This window comes from Pristis pectinata, chromosome 21 (genome assembly GCF_009764475.1).
Source record: "Pristis pectinata isolate sPriPec2 chromosome 21, sPriPec2.1.pri, whole genome shotgun sequence".
NCBI classification, from domain to species: domain Eukaryota; kingdom Metazoa; phylum Chordata; class Chondrichthyes; order Rhinopristiformes; family Pristidae; genus Pristis; species Pristis pectinata.
In genome coordinates this window covers 11,320,549-11,347,240 of record NC_067425.1, presented here as the reverse complement: position 1 = coordinate 11,347,240, position 26,692 = coordinate 11,320,549, and the positions used below count along the sequence as shown (strand labels likewise).

The following is a 26,692-nucleotide window of genomic DNA, read 5'->3' as shown; positions in this document are numbered from 1 at the left end:
TAAACTGAAATTTTATGTTTTCTAATAAATTTCCCATATTCATTTTTCATCTGAGTCAGAAGGTTGTGGATTCAAATCCAGTTTAGAGACTTGAGCACAAAACTCTAGGCCAGCACTTGTTCGGGATTGTATTGCTGGACATGCTACCTTTCTGGTGAGATGTCCATAGTTCCAGATAGAAAAGATCACAGAGCACCGTTTCAAAACAGAGCAGGTGAATCATTCCCAGGGAGCTGGCAAATATTTAATCCCTCATTCAATGTTGCTAGAGCAGATTATCTGGTTGGTTTCAATGCTGTTTGTGTGAGTTTGGTGTGATCAAGCTCCTTGCTGTATATCCTACCTTACAACAGTGATCATACTTTAAAAGTCTGTATACTCTTGTATGTATCTTCCATAAATGTATGCAAATGAAAACTAACACTAAACAAGTTCTACCTCTATAAAGCTGTGTCCCTTCCAGTTCATTTTACACTGTGTGACCATTGGCCTAACAATTTGTTGTTTGTCATCTTGTGTGGTTTATCTTTTCAGCCAAAGAAGCCGAAAGCCCCAGACAACCCTTTCCATGGCATTATCTCCAAATGCTTTGAGCCACACCTATATGTTTACATTGAGTCTCAGGATAGGTGAGTTAAACATTTTTACAATGAGTAGTTACATAATTCAGTCATTAATTTTTATAAGTAGTACCAATTGCTGAAGGATGTTGGGTACAACGGTATTACTGGGGGCCACGAGACTCAAGTTCAACAGCATTAGTAAGGTGATCTGTTAAGGGGAGACTAACAGATAAATGAGAGGAGAACACTGAGAACAGCATAACTTGTTTGACTGCTGAAGGAGTGGTGCCAAGTGTTTTCTGCAGATCTTCAAGGGCTAACCCATCCTGTCCTTGTTTCGTATGAATATGTCAGTCCAACTCAGATATACTTCAGGAACTGATTAGCCAAATGGGATCAGTATGTGAAACAGCAGCTTGACTGCAAATTCTCTTCCTTTTTAAGTGTTCTGAGATTCGTATTGGAGGAAAATTAGTTTGTGCTTTGCCTAATGCAATCCTTCTCTGCAAACATCCTCTGCTGACAGTTTACATAACTTTGTGCCTCCAAATTTTGGGCCATGTTTCTACTTGCATTAATTTAAAATAGTCTTCCTTTTGAAATTGAATCACAGTAACACTTTTTTTAATAAAGGAAAAACTTCCTTTCATATCTTCCCCCCAACTCCCACCCTTCTTCTTCCTTCCCCCCCCCCCCCCCAGGGATCACAAAGCATTGTACAGCCAGTGAAGTGCTTTTTGAAGTGTAGCCTTTGTAATGTAGGAAACACAGTAGCCAGTTTGTGCATTGATACCGATGTAGTTGGGTTTTTTTTGTTATCTCTTTATGTGGCTTTTGCTTGGTGATTGTTTTGTGAAGTACCCTTTGGAATGTTAAAAGTGCCACATATAAACAAATTGGTTTTTCTTTTAAATTGTTATAAATCAGGAAAAAGAGAATTTCATTGACATTGCAAATAAAAATACAAATGCTAGAAATCTGGGTAAGAAACAAAAAGCACTGAAAATACTCAGCTGGTTAGAGTAGCATCTGTGGAGAAAGAAACAAGGATATTGTTTTAGGTTGATGACTTTCATCAGCAGTTCTGACACATTGCCTCTTTCTTCCCTCTCCACATTTACTCCTGACCTGCTGAGTGTTTCCAGCATTTTCTGATTTTTATTTCAGTTCATTGACTTTAAGTTCCAAGTAGGTAAACATCCCAGGTGCCCATTTCGATGTATGTTTGTTCGTTTTACCCAACAGAATTGTAGATATTTCTTTCTTGATAACCAATTAATTATACAATTAAGAAGTAGGAGGAAATTAATCTTTTTAATGGAGTAAGGATATTGAACTGATGAAAAACAATTGCTTCTAAATCCAATCCATCGAGTATCCCCCGAAAGAGGAAACTCAAACTGGACTTGTCTATAAATAGTTATTCATTGTCTTTAAAACCATAATTCCATAAATTTCAAAGGTTAACCATATTAAAAAAAATAAATCTTTTAATTTATACATTAAGCATCTGGTGTGCCATGTTAAACTGGAGAATATTGTTAAATTGCTGTTGTGAAGAAGTTTAAATATAATTGTTTTGAGATTTCCCACATAAAATGTAATTAAACATTTACAAAAACAGAAGTTATTGTTTAACTACTTTTGCCTGTGGCAGTGAACTTATTAAATGCTCGTTTATGTTATAATTTATTTTCCCATAAACGCCCTTGAAAGGTGACTTTGTGTGTGCCGGCCAGAGAAACCTCTGTAACCTTTTTTTTAAAAAGAAGGTTAGTGTAAGTTAAGTTGTACCGATCAAACATAGTGTATTGCAGTTAAGCAGGTTTGAAAATATGCAGTTCCATTACTAATCGTAAATGCTAGCTTAAAGTAAATAGTGAAATCAGATCTGGCAGAAATGCTTACTATGGGCTTTCCTAGAACTTGGCATACCTAGAAAAACTGAGAGTCCACCTTAGCTGTTTTTGATTAACTAACTACTGAACAGTTCTTTGTTGGCCCCCCCTATAGGTGGGGTAAACCCATATATTAGAAACAAATCATACTCGTCAGGTAATAAAAAAACTTGCTTGTTAAGCTGTGACATTTTTAATTTTCCATCCTTGTATTTTATGGCTTCACTTTATTTTTATTGTTAGTGTACTGATCGATTCTTTTCAATTCTTGTCTCTGTTACAAATATGTAAGATTTATGTTTACATTTTGATTTACTTTCTATCAAGCATGTTAAATCTAAAATATAGTGTGCAGTTATGTGTAGTCGGGATTGTCCGTATTCTTTCATTATCTTCTTGATCCAAGCTACAGTGGTAGTCGGGTAGAAAATTATCCAACCTCTGCTGCTTATCTCATCTCCACTGCATACTCCTGTGCTCACTGACTTACAATGGCAACCAGTCCAATAATGCCTGGATTTTAAAGTTCCCATCCTTCGGTTCAAATCGTGCCATGACTTTGCTCCTCCCTACAGAATCTCTGTTCTCCTGTCCAACCTTACATTGCCCTGAGATTTCCACACATTTCTAATTCTGGTCTCTTGGGTATCCCTGATTTTAAAACTTCACCATTGGTGACCATATCTTCAGCAGTCAAGGCCTTAAGCCTGGAATTCCTTCCCTTTATCCCTGCACTTCTCTTTCCTCCTCAAGACATTATTTAAGCTTTTGTCAAAAGAAGCAACTTTTTAGTCCCTGTCTAATGTGAAATTTTCTAGTACAATATTTCTGTGTGGTGCCCTGGAATGTTTTGCTATTTTAGAGAGACTACTTAAATGCAAGTTGTTGAGTTTGCTATATGTGAGCAGCTAAATCACTCAAGATATGCCCACTTCTTCTTCTAAGGGGCTTGATGAAAGAAAATTAAAGCATGTATGATTCATGATAGAGATGAAACAAGAATGAAAACTAATAGGTATTGTCAGCAAATAAAGCCTGTGGGTAGCATACATCCAAGATCCACATCCAAGCTTTTTTGGCATGTACATTTGTGGATGACTATTTCATGTGTTGAAAGGTGAGCATTGCAGAAATGGAGTCTGAGGTGGCAACAAGGTGGCTAATGTTATTTGTACATGAAATTAGCAATTGGGGAGAGGTACAAAATGTGTGCAGTATCATCCAGGGAGAGGGCACATCAGAAAGAGATTCGTGGACAGGTTCCCCAGATGGTTTACTCAGCCTGCTTTAATATAAACACAGACTCATTAAAATAGGTTCCAAATCGTGAAGCTAACGCATAGTTACAAAATAAAAGGAAAATGACAGGAACTTCACTTAGTGCTCTTATGAACAGTCTCATAATGGCATCCTTTGAAAGCAGCCCCGGGTTTCTGTTATTGGGTCAGTCCGACTCCCATTTCAGGGTGAAATCTTGTAAAAAAAAAAAAAATTATTTGGCAAGTGAATACAAATTTTTGTGGTGAACAAGTCATTTGAAATGTAGTGAATGATTATAGCTAAAGGTAACGCAATTCATCAAGGTCATTAGTTGGTGAGATCCTTAGTACAGCAGCCTAATACACTGAAATGAATTACTTCTTTCAGAATTGAAATTTTACTTATCGAACGAAAGATGCAGACCAGAAATGGGAAATTATATATAATTATCTTGATAAGTTGGAAGATCGAATTACTAATTTAATATTTTTTAAATTATGACCTGAGCTCCCCGTTAGCCCACAATGCCCCCCCGCACCCCCCCCCAAACAACCAAAGCTATTTTTCCAGACTAACACATAGCAAAAGGTCTAATAATCATCCTGCAATTACCTGCTATCCCAATTGTACACCAGAATTTTCATAAGACGTTGCCTGGTGAGAGTTATTCATACAGCATAATGTTTTCTTTGTCAGTGTCGTGCTTATTTCCATACCCATGCCATACAGTGCATTTGACGGTGCATTTTCAGAAGTCCTTTGTCAAGGTAGAGACAAAGGACTGCAGATGCTGGAATCATCGAGGTGCCGCACATGAGGCTGCTAAACAAGATAGGAGCCCATGGTATTGCAGGAAAGGAACTAGCATGGATAGAAGATTGGCTGACTAGCAGAAGGCAAAGAGTGGGAATAAAGGGGACCTTTTCTAGTTGGCTGCTAGTGACTAGTGGTGTTCTGCAGGGGTCGGTGTTGGATCCACTACTTTTCACGTTATATGTTAATGATATGGATGACAGAATTGAGGGCTTTGTGCCCAAGTTTGTGGATGATATAGATATAGGTGGAGGGGCAGGTAGTGTTGAAGATGCAGGGAATTTGCAGAAGGACTTGGACAGGTTGGGGGAATGGGCAAAGAAGTGGCAGATGGAATACAGCGAAGGGAAGTGTACGGTCATGAACTTTGGTAGAAGGAAAAAAAGGTGTAGACTATTTTCTAAATGGGGAGCAAATTCAGAAATCAGAGGTGCAAAGGGACTAGGGAGTCCTAGTGCAGGATTCCCTAAAGGTTAACTTGCAGGTTGAGTCAGTAGTAAGGAAGGCAAATGCAATGTTAGCATAAGTTTCAAGAGGACTATAATATAAAAGCAAGGATGTAATCCTGAGGCTTTATAAGGCATTGGTCAGACCACATTTGGAGTATTGTGAGCAGTTTTGGGCCCCATATCTAAGGAATGATGTACTGGCATTGGAGAGAGTCCAGTGGAGGATTACAACAATGATCCCAGGAATGAAATGGTTAATATACAAGGAGTATTTGATGGCTCTGGGCCGGTACTCGCTGGAGTTTAGAAGGATGAAACCTACCAAATATTGAAAGGCCTGGATAGAGTGGACATGGAGAGGATGTTTCCAGTAGTGGGAGAGTCTCGGACCAGAGAGCACAGCCTCAGAATAGAAGGCCGTCCCTTTTGAACAGAGATGACAAGGAATTTCATTAGCCAGAGAGTGGTGAATCTGGAATCCATTGCCACAGATGGCTGTGGAAGCCAAGTCGTTGGGTATATTTAAAGCAGAGCTTAATAGGTTCTTGATTAGTAAGAGTGTCAAGGGTTATGGGGAGAAGGCAGGAGAATGGGGTTGATAGGGAAAAAATAAATCAGCCATGATTGAATGGTGGAGCAGACTCGATGGGCTGAATGACCTAATTCTGCTCCTATGTCTTATGGTCTTATGCCAGACCAAATTTAATAGATTCTCAATTTTCAGCCAATTTCCACGACGATATGGGGGAGAGGGGAGGAGATGGTCCGGTGAGGCAGACAGAAATGCCGTAGATTCAATGCAGAAACAGCCTACCCAACAACACTGCATCCCACTGCAAGCACTGCTGCTACATGGGATTTATATGTGAATAGGAACATCTGTTGTAATCTGCACAATGGTAGCATGACGAAAATTTGCATCCAGTTGTCTAAAACATTTCTCCAATGAATTCTTGACCAGAATGTGAGTTGCATGAACTTGTAACAAGATTGCAGAACCCTGCATTTAACAAAAAAATGTCCATCCCATTATTCATTTCTTTTTCACTTTCCTCGACTTGAATGTACCAGTAATCTATCAGGAGAGCCTCAAAACAAGGAGTGTCACAACAGGGAGGTCATTTGGCCTATCCTGCTCTTTGATGGACCTATCCATTTAATTACATTCTCCTGTTCTTATTATACTACAGTTACTCAGTTCCCTTCTGAATCTTTTTGCTTCTGCCAGCCTTCAGGAGTGCATTCCAAGCTCCGATATTTATATATTAAAAAAATCTGCTTCCGTCACTCTTGCTCATCATCTTAAATCTGTGTCCTCTAGTTGAAGATCTGCCTGCCACTGTTTATCTTTTATTTGAATTTGTTTTTTATGAATTTCAGTTGGGTGGGAAAACTTGATGAAATAAGTTGTGGGCAATTAAAGAAATTTATAACACAGTGAAAAGTCATTAGGTCCTATATGACCATTTTGGAATCGAAACCTTTTCTGGTCAAAGGTAACAGGTATTGGATGAAACTTGAAAATCTTTTGTGAAATCAACAAAGCTATTTGGAAAGTAGTAAACAGTGCAGATTAAAATCAAAATTTGTCTTTTTTTGAAAGTAACATAAATCTTGGAGAGCTTGGAGAGCAGCTTGGCTGCTGGGACTTTGTTGATAATGCCTATAAAAATGAAAAGGGTGGAAGGGTTTCCGTGCAAATAGGGGTAAAGAGGTTGTATGAGTTGCAACAGAGGATTACACCACCACTTCTTGTATTTTTTGGATTTCAAAGGGGTTTAATCCTAAATCTTGGAATTCATTTTTCATGAGATAATTACCTTGTTTAATTTGAAAATCATTCTTGCTGCTCTCTTGTCAAACAGCAACATGTGACTCTGTTAGAAACCTTCAGGTTTGGTAGTTGCTTCATATACTGTACTGGCAGACAAATGGAGACGGGCTCACCTTGAAGGGTTCCTGTTGGATTGAAATACTGCTGTCATCGCTCCGGACCCACTGACAACTTGAACAGATCCTTTGCATTTTTCTTGGAAATGCTTCAGAGCAAGCCAGCAGTGCAAAGCGTCCTCAACCATGCATTAACTTATTTGTGCTTTGGATTTCTTTCTTGTGCCCAAGTCAGTGTGGCATGCATTTGGTTTGACCATTTTCTCCCTACCATGCTGGAAGCTTGGTGTCCAGTTAGAACTCAGATGGAGGCACATCACCATTGGATTTCCAGGTCCATGTCATCGAGTCATAAGAGTGATACAGCTCAGAAACAGGCCTGGTCACCAAGTCCGCTCTGACTGTCAAGCAAAGTTTTTACACTAATCTTATTGTAACCCATTTTTTATTCTCCTCGCATTTCCATCAACAGCCCCCAGATTCTACCAGTCACTTAAATATCAGGGGCAATTTAGTGTAGTCAATTAACCTACCAACCATCAGATTTTTGAGATGTGGGAGGAAACCAGAACACCAAAGGTAACCCATGTGGTCACAGGGAGAACATTCAAACTCCACACAGACAGCACAGGAGGTCAGGATTGAACCAAGGTTGCTGGAGCTGTAAGGCTGCAGCTCTACTAACTGCACTACCGTGTCACCTTAACGTTTAACACTGGTTATGTTTCCTCTTGCCCAATGAATAGTTCAAGCTTTTAACTTTATAGTTTGTACCTTTGAACTTAATTGTACATTTGTGGATTTGATGATGATGATAATAATTAGGATAAAGAACACTGACAAAAGTGCCTTATCAACCTACTTTATTTAAGTTACAGCTGTAGCTTTGGAAAAATATGTCAAAGAGTGTTGTGTGTTTTATTTGGCAGTAATCTTTGAGTAAAGTGGAAAATGTTTTTGGTACAAAAATTCTGCTTTAACTCTCCAAGATCTGCATGTAGTTTTCTGCAGAAATCTGAAAGGATCAACTCCTGCATATGTATTTTCCCTCTCTCTTGTTTTGGAAATTCTACTTCAGAATTGGATCTAAATCAGTTTCATAATGTTCTTGTGCTCCTCAGACCCTCCTGCACAAACCGTGAAACCATTTCATAACTGAATGCTTTCTATTCCCTTTTATTTCTTCATGCAGTTTTTCTCTTTTGGGTATTGTTTAATCTTTTACTTTAAGAAAAATTAGCAGTACGTTGTGCTCTTTTTCCAGATTCCAAAAATTGCATCGGTCCAAAGTAATTAATTACATAAGTGTTGTATTTCTCTCTTTCCATCAGTTTGCACAGAATCTGTAACATAAATACTATTTCTTTGTGACTCTGAGCTTTCAACTTTACGTATATCCATCAACTATTTATCCATTGTCTAACATCCAGAGAAGCTTTACCTTTTCAGTGTTTTAAAGTAATCCTTATTGCCAAGATTAAACCCAAATGTAACTGATGGGACCCTGGAGGGATGATCTGAGTATGACCAATTTAGCACTAATTGCTAATGTGCGTTTAAGAATATCTCCCATAAATAGCTGGTGCTTAGGTTCAGAGAGTTTCTGTGGTAGGACAACATATGGGCATGATTACCCTCCTTCTTGGCATGGTTCCAACATTTTGAACCTCAATCTTAAATCAGTGCTGCAGATATTTTGCACTAATTTAGCTCAAATCTGGTCCTGCATTGCTCAAAATGGCCCTTTTGTGAAGTAGCAAACACCTCTTTCTCTTAACTCTTCTGAGTAGTAATGTTTCAGTCTTTGCATATACATTAAACCTTGCCGTTATCTTCTGTCCTTCCACTGAATTAGGCAGTTGATATTTATGGAATAGTTCTTTCAAAGTAATATTGATAAACTGAAGGTAAAGAATCAAGACTTGTAGATTTTTCCCCACAAGTAATTATTGAAAAAAGTAGACTTTTTTTCCTTTCAGCAATTTTCTTCCCATCCATCCTTCTTGAAGGTGTTATGTACAGTTCCCAATCACACCAGGAACTCTTGTGTATCTTGCTGACATAACCATTATCTCTGAGGACTTTTACAGAATTGGCCAAGAATGGCTTCACAGCTGAAACTAGTTCTGCAGTGAACCAGCTGACCTTGGCCTGGGCAACGATGGAGACACAGGCGGATAAGTGAAATCAGCCTATATTTCCAATCTTGATTGCCTCCAGAAATCCCTGATGTTCACAAGATCTCTGTCCTTCTGGCAGGGATTTCTGGGTGACGGTAAAGAATTGAAATTTAGGCTGATTTTCCTTTCCTTGTACCGCACTACCTGTGCCCAGAGTAAGCTCAGTCTGCTTATTGCAGAGCAGGAGTAAAATCTGGGAGCCTCCAGATCTTGTAAGGCAAAGGTACTCATGTAAAGCCGTGCTGAACACCTGGAAGAGAAAGATGCGCCATTCAGAAAGACATCCATAGAGTTTTAGATACAAGATATAGATTGATAAGTTTCTGGATAGTAAGGGAATGAAGGAATATGGGGTTAGTGCAGGGAGGTGGTGCTGAGGTAAAAGATTAACCATGATCTTGTTGCATGAGGGAACAGATAAGAGGAGCCAAATAGTCCACTCCTATCGCTATTTCTTATGTTCCAATCTTTGGTGGCCCATTGTGCTTACAACTAGGAATTGTAGAAACAGTATTAAGTGAGCGAGAGGCAGTTATTGCATTCTGCTGAACCTGGCCTTTCCAAACTCTACCACAAGTGGGTTGAAAGAGCATGTTGAAGTACACATGACTTCCAAAGAACTGAAAACTTACTCCAGTAAAGGTGAAAACAGAAGAGCTTCATTTTGCATTTATGTAACAAAATGACCTCTGTTATTCCTGGAACAAATGTACCACGTAGAAGACACAGGGTTTGTAGCTTGATATGCAATCAAAAGCTGAGAATTTCATTTAATAGGGTGGGGAACATTTTACACCATGTCTCTGAAATATTTTGCTGTGAATCTTGTACTGTATTGAATCAGATTGCTTGGGATTTGATGTAATCAGGTTTTATCAAGCTACATGTTACAGAGGCACAACAAACCTCGTATATCTTTGATCTCTTTCACTAGATTGCATGGATAGTCACGAGAATTTTTAATCCCTTGTCATATTTTCAATGTATTTTTAAAACTATTCCTTTACTTCCCCCCTTCTCTCCTTGCTAGGAATCTCAGCGAGCTGATTGACAAATTTGTGGCAGATTTCAAAGCCCAAGGTCCCCCAAAGCCAAACACCGATGATGGTGGAGTAGTGCTCCCCAGCTGCGCAGATTTATTTGTCTACTACAAGAAATGCATGGTGCAGTGCTCACAACTCAGCACCGGAGAGCCAATGATTGCTTTAACCACCATTTTCCAGAAATACCTGCGAGAATATGCATGGAAAATCCTCTCCGGAAACCTGCCAAAGTGAGTATGAAATGATTTTTAAATGACCAAGCAGAGGATTTCCTCTGTAATCAACTGCAAATGATTATTCAATTTCGAATCTGTAGTAATGGCATCCCGAATCAATGTAATCCCCTTCAATTAGCTACATTCCTCAATGAACAACTCCACGTGTAGAGAATGGAGCACCTGCATCCAGGGTAAACTGTCCCAGTTTAAATAGGAAATACTGGATACTTGGGAGCTGAGAGATGTCATAAGAAGAAAGGTTTATAGGTAACAACAACATGGACTTTTTATGACTGTTAGGTTCATTTGTAGATTAGAGTCCAAGCTCAAGTTAACTCCCTGACATTGTGTTTACTTTTAAAAAATTTTCTTTATACTGGTACTTTGCTTAGTGCTCAGCATGCATTCCTGGGAACATGGGCTAATGGAATCGGCACTAAATGGGGTCCTTGTATCTTTATATAGAGAGAGATGTGTTATAGACACAATTGCTGTGCCAGCTGTGCCAGGAACATGGTGAGAACCCTGATCTCCCCGCTGCTGTGTACGGCTGTGCTGGGAACCTGACGTGAAGCCACGTCCTCTGTTGGTGCTGCCCAGCTAGAGAGTTCTCTGTTATAGCAAGTTCAATGGCTAGCAACCTCTAATCATCTGAACACAGTGGGACACAGCAGTGGAGGGGCAGAGGTTTGTGCCAAGCTTGCAGAATGCAGCCTGAGCAGATATTTTTTTTTTAAAACTACATGCAGGTATATACCTGTGAGTGTTCAGAACGAGAATGAACCAGCATTCTGGGGTGGCATGGATAAGGTACCAGTTCACTTGAATATTGTACTGGGGAGATTATTCAACTTCAGGACTTTCTTATTCAGAGGGAGGAGAAGGAGATTTTCCTTCTTTTTTTCCATTTGGTATATATGATTGCCTGAGCACAGTATTGGAGTATTAGAATAAAAACAGAAAAATGATTGAGATACTCGACGTGTTTGGAGAAATAAACAGTTCTGCTGAGTATCTCTTGCATTTTGTTTTCTTATTTTAGATTTCTAGCATCTGCACATTTTTTTCCTTTTTGAGTACTGGATTTTCATGTTATTGATGTAGTGGATGGAAAATGGAATGGGTTCCACCACAAAATATTTGTTATTTAATAGCATCAACAAAAGGCTCTAACAAAATCTTGCTGTACTCAGATATGGTATATTCAGTACATCAAATACAGGCAGAAAGAACAACTGGTCTTAATTGGAATGGACTGCAATCATTTTCACCATATATGGTACTACACAGATTTAGGTCATCAGGTTGTGTGCAGATTTCTGGCGAGCTTTCTATTCAACATTGTTCTTGGTATCCAAAGTTTTATTGAACCTGAAAAATTTAATAATGGTGAATGAACATATTTGCTTCAAAGTAATCCACTGCATGAAAAATGAAATGGGAAATCATCCCATCTTCTTTGTGCTTGCAGTACAATTGGAATATAATCGAACATCACTGTTTAAAATGTAATGGGCTTAATGAATAGTGTGCACTAAGCATGGAGATATCAGCTATTGGACCTAAAACATCCCACATGAGTCTGAACTATGTTGCTTTTGTATGGGATGGGGGGCAGTGGAGAACTGCTTCAACTGAAAATACTTTAACCACTTGGGAAAAGCAAACACTGAAGACCAGGGAAAACTTGTGCTCCTGTAGTGGCTGACTGAATAGCAGCACAGAGAACACTTGGGGCTAGGTCTTCATCCTGACTTTCTACCAAGAAAGGCAGGTGTTTGATAGAAATCATGAGCGAAGAAAAGGTGAAGCTATATAAATATATAAGAATTTGTTTGGATGAAACGTATTGGTTGACAATAGTTGTCCTAACACACCTGAAACTTCACTTGTGGATTGTTGAGGGTTTTTTTAGTGTGTAAAAGGCTTGAAATTGAAAGTTTCATAACCTCAGTGTCATTTGTGGATTTTAGACCATAAGACTTGGGAGCAGGATTCGGTCATTTGGCCCTCCGATTCTGCTCTGTCATTCAATCATGGCTGATTTACTTTTCCCTCTCAACCCCATTCTCCTGCCTGCTCCCCGTAACCTTTGACACCCTTACTAATCAAGAACCTGTCAACCTCCGCTTTAAATACACCCAATGACTTGGCCTCCACAGCCGTCTGTGGCAATGAATTCCACAGATTCACCAGCCTCTGGCTGAAGAAATTCCTCCTCATCTCTGTTCTAAAGGAACATCCTTCTATTCTGAGTCTGTGCCCTCTGGTCCTAGATTCTCCCACTACTGGAAACATCCTCTCCACGTCCACTCTATCCAGACCTTTTCAATATTCAGTGGGTTTCAATGAGATCCCCCCTCATCCTTCTAAACGCCATCAAGTACAGGCCCAGAGCCATCAAAAGCTCCTCATGCGTTAACCCTTTCATTCCCAGGATCATTCTTGCAAACCTAATATTGACTGCAGTTGTCAGTGTGTCAAAGAGGATCTTAAAACAATATAGCATGGAAACTGGCCCTTCAGCCCAATGAGACCAGGCCGACCATCGGATGAATTGGATTTTGAATGCTTGTAGTGACGGCACTGGAGAAATCTAACATTTGGGTATCACTTTGAAGGGAATAAAGCAGATCTCAGCTCGGAATCTATAGTCCCTGATTAGCTTTATATGCTTACTGTTTTTTTTCTCTAGTTATTAGTGGTGCAAATTATTATTTTCTTCCTCTTCAGAACCACAAGCAGCAGCAGTGGCTTGACCATTTCCAGTCTCCTGAAGGAGAAGGAAGGCTCTGAGGTTGCAAAGTTCACACTGGAGGAACTCTGTCTCATTTGCAGTATCCTCAGCACAGCTGAGTATTGCTTGGCAACAACACAGCAGGTGAGTGTCCTTTGTTGCACAGGAGGCCTGGAGGCAAGTGTGGTGTCAGTATGAAGCAAATAAACTACTTCTCTTGCAGAATGATTCCTTCAGCATTATCTGTAGTTTTGAGTGCAAAATGAGAAGCAAGCTCTGCTTCAAGATTATTTTGATAAATGGATCCTCTATTTAAATGTTGTAGCAGAGGGTGCAGTATGCCAGTGATTGTATGAAGTGGTGCTTCCAGTGCAAAACCTGTGTGATAGGAATGTATGTTGCTACCTTGGCTGTGACCACTGTGATTAACATTAATGGCAGAAACTCTGTTCTTCTCTTGTTAATTTAGAGCTATATACTTTAAATGACCAGATAATACAAATTTATTCAGTGCAGGAAAGCAACTTTCAATTAACAGAAGTAGAATACAATGTAAAGCGTGCTGGCCTTGTGATATATATGCATTGAGTGTGCTTATCCTAAAATCTACCCCAAGGGATTTCTGTAGGTTGATTCCAGTAAAGACAGGCTTGAAACAGTAACTTTTTCCAGTACACGTAGCCCCAAATAAGTAGTTTAAGTATGGTTGCTTTAATAAGGGCTCATTAAACATTTTAGTGAGTGACTTTTTGCATCACATTTGTATCCCAGTTGTTGTTGCATTGTAGGGCCTGTCTTGTGCAGAGGTAGAAGGTGCCCCTGAGCTGAACTGATTTGACTTAATGGTGCTGGAACATATATAAAATGTGTACTACTTTGTGCAGAGCAGTTGCATGTCCTTTATCATTCATCTTTGTTGCCATACTCAAGCATTAAGAGGAGCGATTGGCTGAAGGCAGGCTCTTGAAAAATTTAGGCATCATGTTACAGTAGGGGAGGAGTACATAGAAGTGCATGAGTGTATTAAATAAACCCAGTCTCGTAACAATAGACTGCTGTGCATAGTTTCAAGAAGGATTAATAATTGAATTTAAGGTAGTAATTTATAAGGTATATCTAGTTTTAGAGACCTACAATGCATTGTTATAGTTTGGATGCAGGTACTATAAAGATCACAAGATCACAAGACAAGGGAGCAGAAGCAGGCCATTTGGCCCATCGAGTCTGCTCCAAGGAAAAGGGAAAAAAAGAAATGAGAAATGGGGGGGGGGGGGGGGGGACGAAAAAAAAACCTATTCTAATCCCAATTTCCGGCCTTATCCCCATATCCCTTGATACCCTGACTATTTAGATATCTATCTATCTATCTCCTCCTTGAACGCCCCCACTGATCTGGCCTCCACTGCTGTACGTGGCAAAGAGTTCCACAAATTCACCACCCTCTGGCTAAAGAAATTTCTCCTCATCTCTGTTTTGAAACTGTACCCTCTAGTTCTAAGATTGTGCCCTCTGGTCCTGGACTCACCCACCAAGGGAAACAGCCTAGCCACATCTACTCTGTCCTTTCCTATCAACATTTTAAATGTCGCTATGAGGCCCCCTCTCATTCTTCTGTACTCCAGTGAGTACAGTCCAAGAGCTGACAAACGCTCATGATACGTAAGCCCTTTCATTCCTGGAATCATCCTCGTAAATCTCCTCTGAACCCTCTCCAACGTCAGCACGTCCTTCCTAAGATGTGGGGCCCAAAACTGCGCACAGTATTCCAAATGAGGCCTCACTAGTGCCCCGTAGAGCCTCATCAACACTTCCTTACTTTCATACACTATACCTCTCGAAATGAATGCCAACACAGCATTCGCTTTCTTTACCACCGATCCGACCTGGTGGTTAACCTTTAAGGTATCCTGCACGAGTACCCCCAAGTCCCTTTGTACTTCCGTACTTTGAATTTTCTCTCCTTCTAGATAATAATCTGCCCACTTATTTCTGTTTCCAAAGTGTACAACTGCACATTTCTCAACATTGAATCTCATCTGCCATTTCCTTGCCCATTCTCCTAAACTGTCTAGGTCTCTCTGCAACCTTCCTATCGCCTCAATACTCCCTACTCCTCCACCTATCTTGGTGTCATCCGCAAACTTAGCCACGAAACCGTTTATTCCATCATCCAAAGGTGAAAGAGACAGCAAAGGAAAATAAGGTGGTTGAGGAACTGCAATTAACATAGTATAAGACTGAGCTATTATTAAATGTAAGTGTTATTTTTTTAAAAAATCTTGCGAATTCAATTTTCATCAGTGAACAATGCCACAGCTATGAACACTTCAGTTCAGACAGCCAGTACCAACATCAAGCACTCCCAGATCCAGTGAAAACCAATTCAATGAAGGATATAGTTCCCTGTACTCCACAACATCTGTGCACCTCAGTCTTCTGCATGAAGAACACATTGGCTTTTACATTTCACACAGTGAATTGTCAGCTATGGCACAGTGGCCAGCTCCATTATTTCTGAGTCAGGTTTTGGGTTCAGGTCCAACTCCAGAGATGGAAGCACAAAACTTCAGGCAGAGACTCTGACGCAATACCAAGGAAGTACTACACAATGGGATGAGCACTCTGTGAGATGAAACGTTTAACCAAAGTGTGCTCCCTCAAAGAAAATGAATAAATGATCCCATGACATTTTTGTGAAGGAGTTATTCCTGGTGCCTTGGTAAATATTTATCCTTCAACTATCATCACTAAAAACCAAATTATTTACTTGTCAACACATTGCCATCGGAGTGTGCTGTGCATAAATGGGATGCCACTTTTGCGACATTACAACAGTGACTACATGTCAGAAGTACTTTATTGGATGTAAAGTGCTTTGAAACTTGGTAAAAGTATGTGAAAGGTGCTTGGGAAATGATTGTCATTTGACCTCCCTAAGTGAAGTGGACAGTTAGTGGGCTGCTGTATTCATGCTCTTGCTCTGCTGAATCCTGATCCCATTTATCCAAGCTACTGAGACAGGACAAGACATCTTTATTAGTCACATGTACATCGAATCACACAGTGAATCTTTTGCGCAGTGTTCTGGGGGCAGCCCGCAAGTGTCGCCACGCTTCCGGCGCCAACATAGCATGCCCGCAACTTCCTAACCCGTACGTCTTTTGGAACGTGGAGGAAACCCACGCAGACATGGGGAGAACGTACAAACTCCTTACAGACGGTGGCCGGAATTGAACCCGGGTCACTGTACTTGCTGGATCCACTTGAATTGGAGAGGTCATTCTCCAGTACTTTGTACGAGGAGTTGTTAATTAATACATGAGCCTTGATGTTGGCAAGCTGTTTAGCCATGAGGGAGAATCACAATCATATTCCCATCTTCAGTTACTTCACATGTGGGCTATCCAGTTGAGCTAGCTAGTTAACAATAGGGATTCCAGATGATGGACCCTAGGGGCACCAAGACAACTTGATGTGTCCCCAGGTTACTTAATGCATCCAGTTGAGCTCAGCTCATTCAAATGGGGGGGGGGGGGGTGACCGTCCTGATCTGTGTGGTTCAATTACTCATTGAATAAACTCATTTGGTCATCATCAGACTGCTTTCTGCGGTGGGCATATCACTGGGAGCTGGTTGGAGACTGGCCAAGTGCTTCCGGCTTTAGTCTATGATCTAGGTTTATAAATGGTTCTGTAGTCTTATGGTTACATTGCAGTTCAAGAATTCCACTCATCTATGTCATCAGCAGACATAAAAACATGAAAATGTGACCAGGCTCTCGCATTATAGGATATTGCATGTTGCTTTAAGAATGACTTGGCACTCAACAATGGTAGATCTTTCAAATTATCAAGTTGGCCATCACATCTTATTTCTCAGCTGTTATGACTTGTCTTTCTTACCTGATGGGCAATCTGTTTCCTTTCAACGATCATGGTGCCTGTGGAAAAGAACACACCTTGCGTGAAGTTGTCAAACTGGAGATTTTCACAAAGTCATGTTAGTACCCAGTCTTTCCAATTTGACATTACAGTCTATTGGAGTTTCTTGATTAACATTCTTTGATAACTTTTTATTGTGCAGAGGACAGTTTAGAGTAATCAGGAATTGCCTCTCTTTCCTTTTTCTCGTTTACAAAGCCACGGCAATCTTTACTGAACCCATTGAACCCAATATGTTTTTGCTCCTGTTGAGCTACAGCCCTGACTGAGCAGATTCTCAAGTTGTCACTCAGAACTGTCCACTAAGAGCATTGAAAACAAACACTGCTTCAGTTTTGAATGCTTTCTCAGCTCCTTGATTCCTGGCAGTGGAGGAGTGTGGCAATGTGTATATATGCACGCACAAACCAAGGACTGCAGTCTCAAAATAAATCCTTTTCAGTGCATTAACATGACTCTTACACAAAAGGGAAATTGCAAGCAATTATAAAAGGCTGTGTGATTTCTGTGCTTGCATCCGCTGTTTGTTTTGATTTAACATGTTCATTAGACTGTGGCAAGATATTGGTTGTGCTCTTGGCAGCTCTCATTTCCCGCTGGATAATGAGTTTTATATATGCCTCTTGAACAAGCAGCCTCAAAATCTTCATCAGTACTAGATTTAAAACTGAACCATCAAAAATAATTATCATCAACAGTAACATTTTTGGGCAAGGATTCAACTCTTTTTTTTGTGTAATAAAAATGCTACATTGATCTGGGTGTAAGTAACATATCAAGTGCATGGCATAATGTACAATAAACCAAACTATCTGACCACAATCCAAGGATTAATCTTTAAGGTCCAATGAGCTATTAGACTCTGGCCTGCTTCACTGAAAATGGTTATTCAATTTGAGTCAATTGCAACATTTAAAAGAGAATTGGGTGAACATTTGAAGAGACTGAATATTAAAGAGCATGTGGAAGGACCAGGGAAATACGTTTAAAGTAGGTAGATCTATGCACTTAATAATGGCACAGTAATGATAAGCTAAATGGCCTCCTATGTTTACATTTCTATGAAAATCATGGACAAAGGTTTGTGGAGCCTAGCTGTGCATATAGTTGATTGCCTTCTTCAACCTACATAACAATGAATACATCTCAAAAGTATTTAATTGGCTGTGAAAGTTCATTTAGAAATGCTAATTATTTCATTCTTTTGAATGATTAAAGGATTGCATTGTATGTGGTACAAAAATAAATTCTTTGCTTGGAATCTGATATATCAACAAACATTGCTGGAAATGGTCATCAGGTCAGATGGCATCTGTGGAAAGTGAAACAAAGTTAATGCTTCAGGCCAATGATCTTTCATTATAAATATCAATTCTGTATCTCCACTGAATATGTCTGAGTTGTTGAGAAGTTCCAGCCTTTTTTTGTGTGTCTATATAGTGGCTTTATAATATGTAAGATATAATGGACTACATTACCTAAAATGATGTATGATCACAATTACCTTGTATAATCAAATGTGATAGCTGTTTTGCTCATAGCAAGATCCCACACACAATGTTAACTTAATTTGTTGGTAATAGATCAGTTGGCTTGGACACAAGCTTTTTGAAAACAGTTGTAGATCTACTAATGGATCAGATGGGGCCTTTAGATGAATGTCTCTTCTTTATACTATCACTAGTGAAAATGCTGGCCTCCCTCAGGTGTGCACTGTGGCTCCACAGCCAAGATAGTATAAGTACCAGCTATTTTTTCAATTTTAAGGAACTATTCCATGAAATTAGTATTTGCATTTTAAAACTAAAGATTGAGGTTTTTTTTGTTAGTCAAGAGTATGAAAGAATCAGGAACTATGGCAGTGCATAGAGTTAAGCTACAGTTCAGCCTTGATCTAATTGAACAACAGCAGGTTTGAGGGGCTGAACAGCTCATCCCTTCTCCTGTATTCAAGACGGCAAATAGACTAAGAAAGGGTTTAAAGTATTGCTGTAACTTCAAAAGTTTTTTCTTCCTGTGATAATCATTTATTTAAAAAAATGCAATATAAAGATTTCAACCATGATTTAATGATTGGGTTAACCCACCATATGGATTTTTCAAGTATTTCAGGAAATAGCCCATCTTTTGATAAAAGATGTAATCTTGATAATTTAGTCAATATGTCCTGTTCCACTGAAATGCCTGTGTTTTGTTAAAGCATTACAAACTACATCTTAATTCAGCCATAAATTGTTATGTGAAGGTAGAAATTATGATGTGTGTGTGGGGGAGTATAGTTGTTTAATGTATCTATTCCACACATGGGGAATAACTGAGAGCAGTCTACAATGCACATTTCAATTGTCTAGCATGAAATGAATCTTTTTACTTTACAGTAAATAGTTTCATCATAACAAAGCCAAATAGCTTAACTGCATGCAATGTTCATTGGTTTGTATTCTTTAACGGATTGAAAATATGGAATAATTGGTGATAAATGCAAACAAGCTGTGGAGTTGGTGAAAGTTGGATAGGTTGCTTTGAGATTGGGGTTCAAAAATTTCCTCTGTCTCATTCAGATTTTAAAAATATATCACCTTTTTTTTTCAATTGGATAATCCATCAGACTGTGTAGATAGGTGAGAGGTCTTGGTGAAATGTTAGCAGGATGATGTTAAAGTTAGGGACTTTGAGCATCATATCCAATTAACTGCGTTGAAGCAAACTAAACTGTAGGTACACAAATCTTTGGTATATTCGCTTATCCATCTACTGGCTAATATGTTTGGCAAATATAGCAGTGTATACAGCCTTCCAAAATTAGGAAAGATTATTTGAGGGAATGTGATGTGAATTTTACAGAAATATTGGGATCTGTCCTTAGTTCCTGAGCATGCTACAAGTTAAGTCTCTGTTGGCAGGTAAAGTATACTTGGGAGTCAAAGGAAGGATGGGTCAACTGTGCAAGTTGTCATAAATATTGAGAAGAGAAAATAAATCAAATCAAAATCCAGATAAATTTGTTGATATTGTCTCTTAAAACTTGGTGCTTTCTTTTTGCCAGTTCTATATTCTGATTTGTATTGTTGCTTGTGTGTATTTACATTTATAATTTCTCCAAAAGCTCGAAGAGAAACTCAAAGAGAAGGTGGATATAAGTCTAGTAGAAAGGATTAACCTGATGTCAGAAATGGACACCTTCAGCACGTGAGTACAAACAATGAATGGATTTAACTTATTTCAATTACCCACTCCTCCAGCTTAAAAATAAATACTTCATAGTAGCAAAAGTACCTTGTCTGTAGGTTAGCAAATGATGTAAAAGAATAGATCTTTTACTTTTGGACTGACTTTGATCAAATAACTGGTTTCCAATTGTTATTTCTTTTGCTGATTGATTGGATGTGGCTAGTTTGGTGAGCTGTGTAATGGATATGTCCACCAACTTGGAGTCCTGGAGTCCTAGAGTCATACAGCATGGAAACAGGCCCTTCGGCCCATTTAGTCCATGCCGACCAAGATTCCCATCTAAGCTAGTCCCATTTGCCCGTGTTTGTCCCATATCCTTCTAAACCTTTCCTATGCATTGACCTGTCCAACTGTCTTTTAAATGTTGTTAATGTGCCTGCCTCAACCACTGCTTCTGGCAGCTCATTCTGTATATGGACCACCCTCTGGGTGAAAAAGTTGCCCCTCAGATTCCTTTAAATCTCTCCCCTCTCACCCTAAACCCATGTCCTCCAGTTCTTGATTCCCCCCATCCTGGGGAGAAAGACTCTGTGCATTCACCCTGCCTATGTACCTCTTAACCAAAGTAATCTTGCCAAAATTTTCATCAAAACAGTCTGCCTCTTGTGACAAAGTTTGTAGGTAAGAAGTCTTGCTTTACACTGAATAGACACGAGGCAGAGTTGCAGTTGAAGTAATGAAGACAAAATTTCTAAAAATTTAAAAGCCATGTGGAGGGACCAGTAGGCATTTTGATATCACTTTTACTCTCTATTCGAAAGATTGCTAATGATTTCTATGGAAGTATCTTTAGACATCATTTTTCTTTTCACAGATATATCTTTATAAAGGGTAAACGTGCATAAAATTGCTCTTTAATATTTATTTTGTTTAATATATAGCTGCTGCTTTATGTTTGGAATCATTCCTACAATGATATGATAGAGTATTATGAATATTTCCTGTTATTTTAATATTTCCTTACGTAGGATGTACATTGAGTACTTATCTGCAGAAGGATACAAATGCCATGAAGTTAACATGTAAACCAAATCAGTACAAGGCTAATGATGAAAGTGGCACAAACTTCATCTTCCTGCTGTACTTTTAACTTGAGAAACTCATATTAATAGTCTGCCTTACCCATAATGTAAGATCTACCAGCAGTCTAAAGAATAAGAAAGGAGGTTGGATAAACTTGGTAAGTGATGAGCAGGGGTGGCCAAGCCTGGGTTCTAGAAGGCTGTAGGAGTGAAAGGAAATATTAAGGGAATGAAGGGCTTTCAGTTAGAATATGGGGAAATGCAATGATTGGACTTGTGATTGGCATTTGTAGGGCAGGGACGGTAGTGTAGCGGTTAGTGCAATGCTATTACAGCGTCAGCGACCCAGGTTTGATTACGGCCACTGTCTGTAAGGAGTTTGTACGTTCTCCCCGTGTCTGGGTGGGTTTCCTCCGGGTGCTCCGGTTTTCTCCCACATTCCAAAGGCGTACGGGTTAGGAAGTTGTGGGCATACTATGTTGGCGCCGGAAGCATGGCCACACTTGCAGTCTGCCCCAGAACACTCTACGCAAAAGATGCATTTCACTGTGTTTCAATGTACATGTGACTAATAAAGATATCTTATAAAAGTAAAAACAAATCGCTTGCATTTTCTTTATGGTTACTTTCTGCTCAAGGTAAGCTTATTTTTATAATAACTAGAATCTAATCATAGTCTGCCCTTTGATATTTATAACTGAAAAGCCTTGTACTGAAATTGTTCTAGAGCAAGATCAGTAGCTAAAATTTGCTGATGACAGTTTATTGATACTTGTGAATCTAATAAGGCTATTGTATTACTGAGCATGCTCGTCATCTTGATAGAACAAACCTTTCTTCCTAAAGCTATAGGGATCTTTGCTTGTTTGCAGTGCACAATATAGTGATTTAGCTCCAGTCAATAAGTATTAAGATTCCCATGTCTCATTGTCATCCTGTCAAAAATTGATACTTGATTATTCTGGATCTTCCTTTCTCCCCAGTGAAAAAACAAAATACTCCTTTAAAGAAAGCATACCATTTTGTAATAAGCATTACTTGTGGTTGTCCTTGTAGAGCAATGTAATTCTTTATGCTAAAGCCATAACCTATTTCAGTCCAGAATGGAAAGTCCATGGATTACTGTAAGATGGTGCAAAGCCACAAGTATTTCCTGCGCAGTTCCATCAGTTGATCTGCCGTGAAAGACCTAGTGCCAAAAATTTCAATCGTTTGGAGTTTATGAGGTATAGTTAATTTTGCTCACTGCTCCTCTTTAGGGAGTAAATCATATGGCACCAACCTAATGAGAGATTTCAGCTCTGCCAAATAGTTTTGGTCACAAATGTCTCCTTTTAACAGAGGGGTGGTATGCAGTTGTTACATTTAAAGACAGAAAAATACAATGCTCAATTTGATTAGCCAAGAATGGGTGATAGTTAATTACACCCAGACAAAATATAGTAACGACACAAAGTTCTGCAATGCAAGTGACTAATTTAGAGCCACAAATATTGATTTTTAGCTGAATGCTTAGGAAGTTTTATTAATAATGTTCTCTGTAAATGTAGTCTCCTCTGAAGATATGGAGTGTTTGTTAATTTCCTGCTTGTTTAGATCTTGCAGGCTTAGGCCTTCACCTTCTACTTTATGCTGCTGGCCCTGTCTAATGCAATTGGCTGCTGCACTCTCTGCTATAATTCTGCAAAAGGAAGCCATGTCAGAACTGCCAGCACTGTCTCTCCACCCCAAATAATGCTTTTAACCCAAACTGTTCAGTCCATTGTCCCTGGAAAACATATCCCACTACTTTTACTTTGTCTCTCCCTGTCCATTTCTGTACTTTTTTGTTTATTTAATCACTGCATGCAGGCATTACTGTCGAGGTCAGCCTTTATTGTCCACCCCTAACTGCCCCTTAAGAATCAACCACATTGGTGTGGTTGGGAGGGTGAAAGGATGGCAGGTTGGGAAGTGGACAGCTTTTTTAACCTCCAATACCAACTGTCTCCTACACTTCTGACAGAAAAAGCAAAGATGTCCAGGATGTTTTTGTGTTCAACCACATCCCCTCTAATACCCTCATTCCCCAAACTCTGAATCTTCCTCCATTTCCATCCAACCATGATGAGGAGAGTTATATATGGTAATGTTAATTCCATGATCTCTCTCTACTGCTAGAAACTATGCTGCTTTTCATTGCTGCAGCTTCTTGGAATCATGGCATTCATCCTAAAAAACAGAATGGAAGTTGTTATAAAATATAATTTTAAAAACTAGCTGTTTCTCAGAAATGAAAACTACCATTAATAAATACTATAAACCTAAAGCTGGAAAGTGTATTCCCTTAAGCAATGTGTAGTAAATTGTTGTTTTGGAAGTGCAAAAAAATGATTTGCAGTAAATGGAGCTTTGTTTTATTTTATGTATTACTGTATTGTGTTAAATGAATTTTTTTCTTCCTTGCGTTGCAGTGTGATTTCTAATAGTATCCAGCTGTTGGTTCAGGACTTGGATGCAGCCTGTGATCCTGCGCTGACTGCTATGAGTAAAGTAGGTGCAAAATCCCGGTTCAGTAGCTCCAAAGATTGATCTGCTTGATGCTGTTTAATAGCTGAGGGTGATGATTCTATAATCTGGTGCTTCTACTGGGGGGCTGCACTAATACCAAGCAGATCTCAGGAATTCTTGAACGTAGCCCATAGTTCATCTACATGTATGCCTTCAGAGAACATCACAGAGTCAGAGTTATACGCTTGGAAACAGGCCTTTTGGCCCGACGAGTCCACACTCATTCATGTTAGTCTGATGCTAATCCCCTTTCATTCTCCTCACATTCACATAGACTCTCCCCACTCAGGTTTACAATAGGTACAATTTACAGTGGCCAATTAACTTACCAACCTGCACATCTTTGGGATGTGGATGAAACCTGAGCACCCAGGAGAAACCTCGCAGTCATAGGGAGAACAGGCAAACTCCAGACAGTTGCTGAGGTCAGGATTGAACCTAGGTTGTTGGAATTACAGAGTCATAGAGTAATATAGCACGGAAACAGGTCCTTCGGTCCAACTCATCCATGCCAACTAAGGTGTCCACCTAAGCGAGTCCCATTTGCCTGCATTTGGCCCATATCCCTCTGAACCTTTCCTGTCTTATCCAAATGTTCCCTTAAATGTCATTATTGTATCTGCCTCAACTAGTTTCTCTGCAGCTTGTTCCACATATGCATCACCCACTATGTGAAGAGGTTGCCCCTCAGGTCCCTGTCAAATCTTTCCCCTCTCTCCTTAAACCTATATCCTCTAGTTTTTGTTCTCTTTCCCTGGGAAAAAGCCTGTGCGCATTCACCCTATCTGTCCCTCTTATGATTTTATACACCTCTTTAAGGTCACCCCTCAGTCTCCTACGCGCCAAGGAATAAAGTCCTAGCCTGTCCAACTTCTCCCTGTAACTCAGACCCTCGAGTTCTGGCAACATTCTCGTAGATCTTCTTTGCAATCTTTCCAACTTAGTGACATTCTTCCTATAACCAGGTGACCAAAACTGTACACAATACTCCAATTGTGGCCTCACCAACATCTTGTACAACTGCATAATGGCATCCCAACTCTTATACTCAGTATCCTCACTAAAGGTCAGCATGCCAAACACATTCTTCACCACCCTGTCTAGCTGTGACACCACTTTCAGTGACCAATATACCTGCACTCCTGCATTTCTCTATTCCATGACACTCCCCTGGGCACCACCATTCACTGTACAAGTCCTACCCTGGTTTGACTTCCCAAAATGCAACACTTCACATTTATCTGAATTGAACGCCATTTGGCTACTTACCTAGCAAATCAAGATAACTTTCCTTACTGTCTACAATACCACCTATTGTTGTATCATCTGCAAACTTACTAACCATGCCTTGTACATTCTCATCCAAATCATTTACATAAATAATGAACAACAAAGGCCCCAACACCGATCCCTATGGTACACAACTGGTCACAGCCCTCTAGTCTGAGAAACAACCTTCCATCATCACTCTCTGCATCCTACCATCAAGCCAATTTTGAATCCAGTTAACTTGCTCTCCCTGGATCCCTTGTGATCTAACCTTCCAGGCTAGCCTTCTATGCAGGACCTTGTCAAAGCCCTTGCCAAAGTCCATATAGACAATGTTCACTGCCCTGCTCTCATCTATCTTCTTGGTCACATCTTTGAAAAACTCTAACAGATTTGTCAGGTGTGACTTCCTATGTACAAAGCCATACTGACTATCCCAAATCAGACCTTGTCTATCCAAATACTAGTAGATCCTGTCCCTCAGAATCCCCTCCAGTAACTTACCCACCTTATTGATGTCAGACTTACTGGCCTGTAGTTCTCTGGTTTGTCTTTGCTGCCCTTCTTAAATAATGGTACAACATTAGCCACCCTCCAGTTTTCCAGAACTTCACCTGTGGCTAAAGGTGAATTAAATATCTCTGCAAGGGTCTGCAATTTCTTCCCTATCTTCCCACAAGGTCTGAGGGTACACTTGGTCAGGCCTTGGGGATTTATCCACCTTACTGTCCTTTAAAGCTGCCAATAGGACCTCCTTGGTAATTCATATGTGGCATTTGTGAGGCAGCAGCTCTGTTAGCTGCGCCACTGTGCTGCCCATAGTTCCTGACTTGGAACATCAGGTTATGGAATCACATCTGTCGTTTTCTTCATGATTGTATCTCTATGATTGCACGTACATCTCTAAAAATTGTGTTAAATTTTATCCTGTTGGTAGTATGTCTTGCCTCTAGTTCAGAGAATTATGGTTCCAAATCTCATGAGCTCTTCAAAAAAAGCTGACAGAAAAAATTGCAACATTATCTTTGAGTGAGATTACAAAAAGTTCTTTCTGGCTGTTCTGGTGCACCAGATGATCAAGACAACTTGGCACTATTTCAGAAAGGATCTCCTCCAAACACACTGGCCATCATAGCTACCTCAAGAGATGCTGGTTCACTTTATAAACACATTTATTCTATGAAGTACTTTGAAATGTTTTGATGACTAATCTTGAAAATAAATGGAAATATTATTTCAGTTTAATAACTTATAAATCCAATAGTGACGCTTCTTAACTAATGGTTGGAGTTATTGCCACAAGTGGGTCAGGTATGTGTAAATATCTTTGATTAAAAGTTCCTTTTAAGGTTGTAGAAATATATTATATTCCTCCAGATGCCATGGCAAAATGTGGAACACGTGGGTGACCAGAGTGCATATGTCACTTCTATAATCCAACATATCAAACAGAATGTACCCATCATCCGAGATAACCTGGCTTCCACTCGCAAATACTTTACACAGTTCTGCATCAAATTTGTCAAGTAAGTGTAATGTCTCCTTACTGTCAAAATTCACATCTTCACTACAAAATGTTTCTTTCTGAGGTAGTCTTGCATTAAAGATAAGTGGTGCTAATGCCTGT

General features: G+C 39.6%; 1 protein-coding gene across 2 annotated transcripts in view; it reads left to right on the top strand.

The window, feature by feature from the left end:
• Positions 1-26,692, top strand: part of vps53 (VPS53 subunit of GARP complex) — a 184,054-nt gene that overhangs the window by 100,300 nt on the left and 57,062 nt on the right. For both annotated transcript variants that reach the window (XM_052035456.1, XM_052035457.1), the window contains 6 exons: positions 535-629; positions 10,084-10,326; positions 13,048-13,195; positions 20,100-20,182; positions 23,700-23,778; positions 26,443-26,591. In XM_052035456.1, coding sequence (XP_051891416.1) covers positions 535-629; positions 10,084-10,326; positions 13,048-13,195; positions 20,100-20,182; positions 23,700-23,778; positions 26,443-26,591 — 797 coding nt within the window. The remainder of the gene's footprint in view (positions 1-534; positions 630-10,083; positions 10,327-13,047; positions 13,196-20,099; positions 20,183-23,699; positions 23,779-26,442; positions 26,592-26,692) is intronic.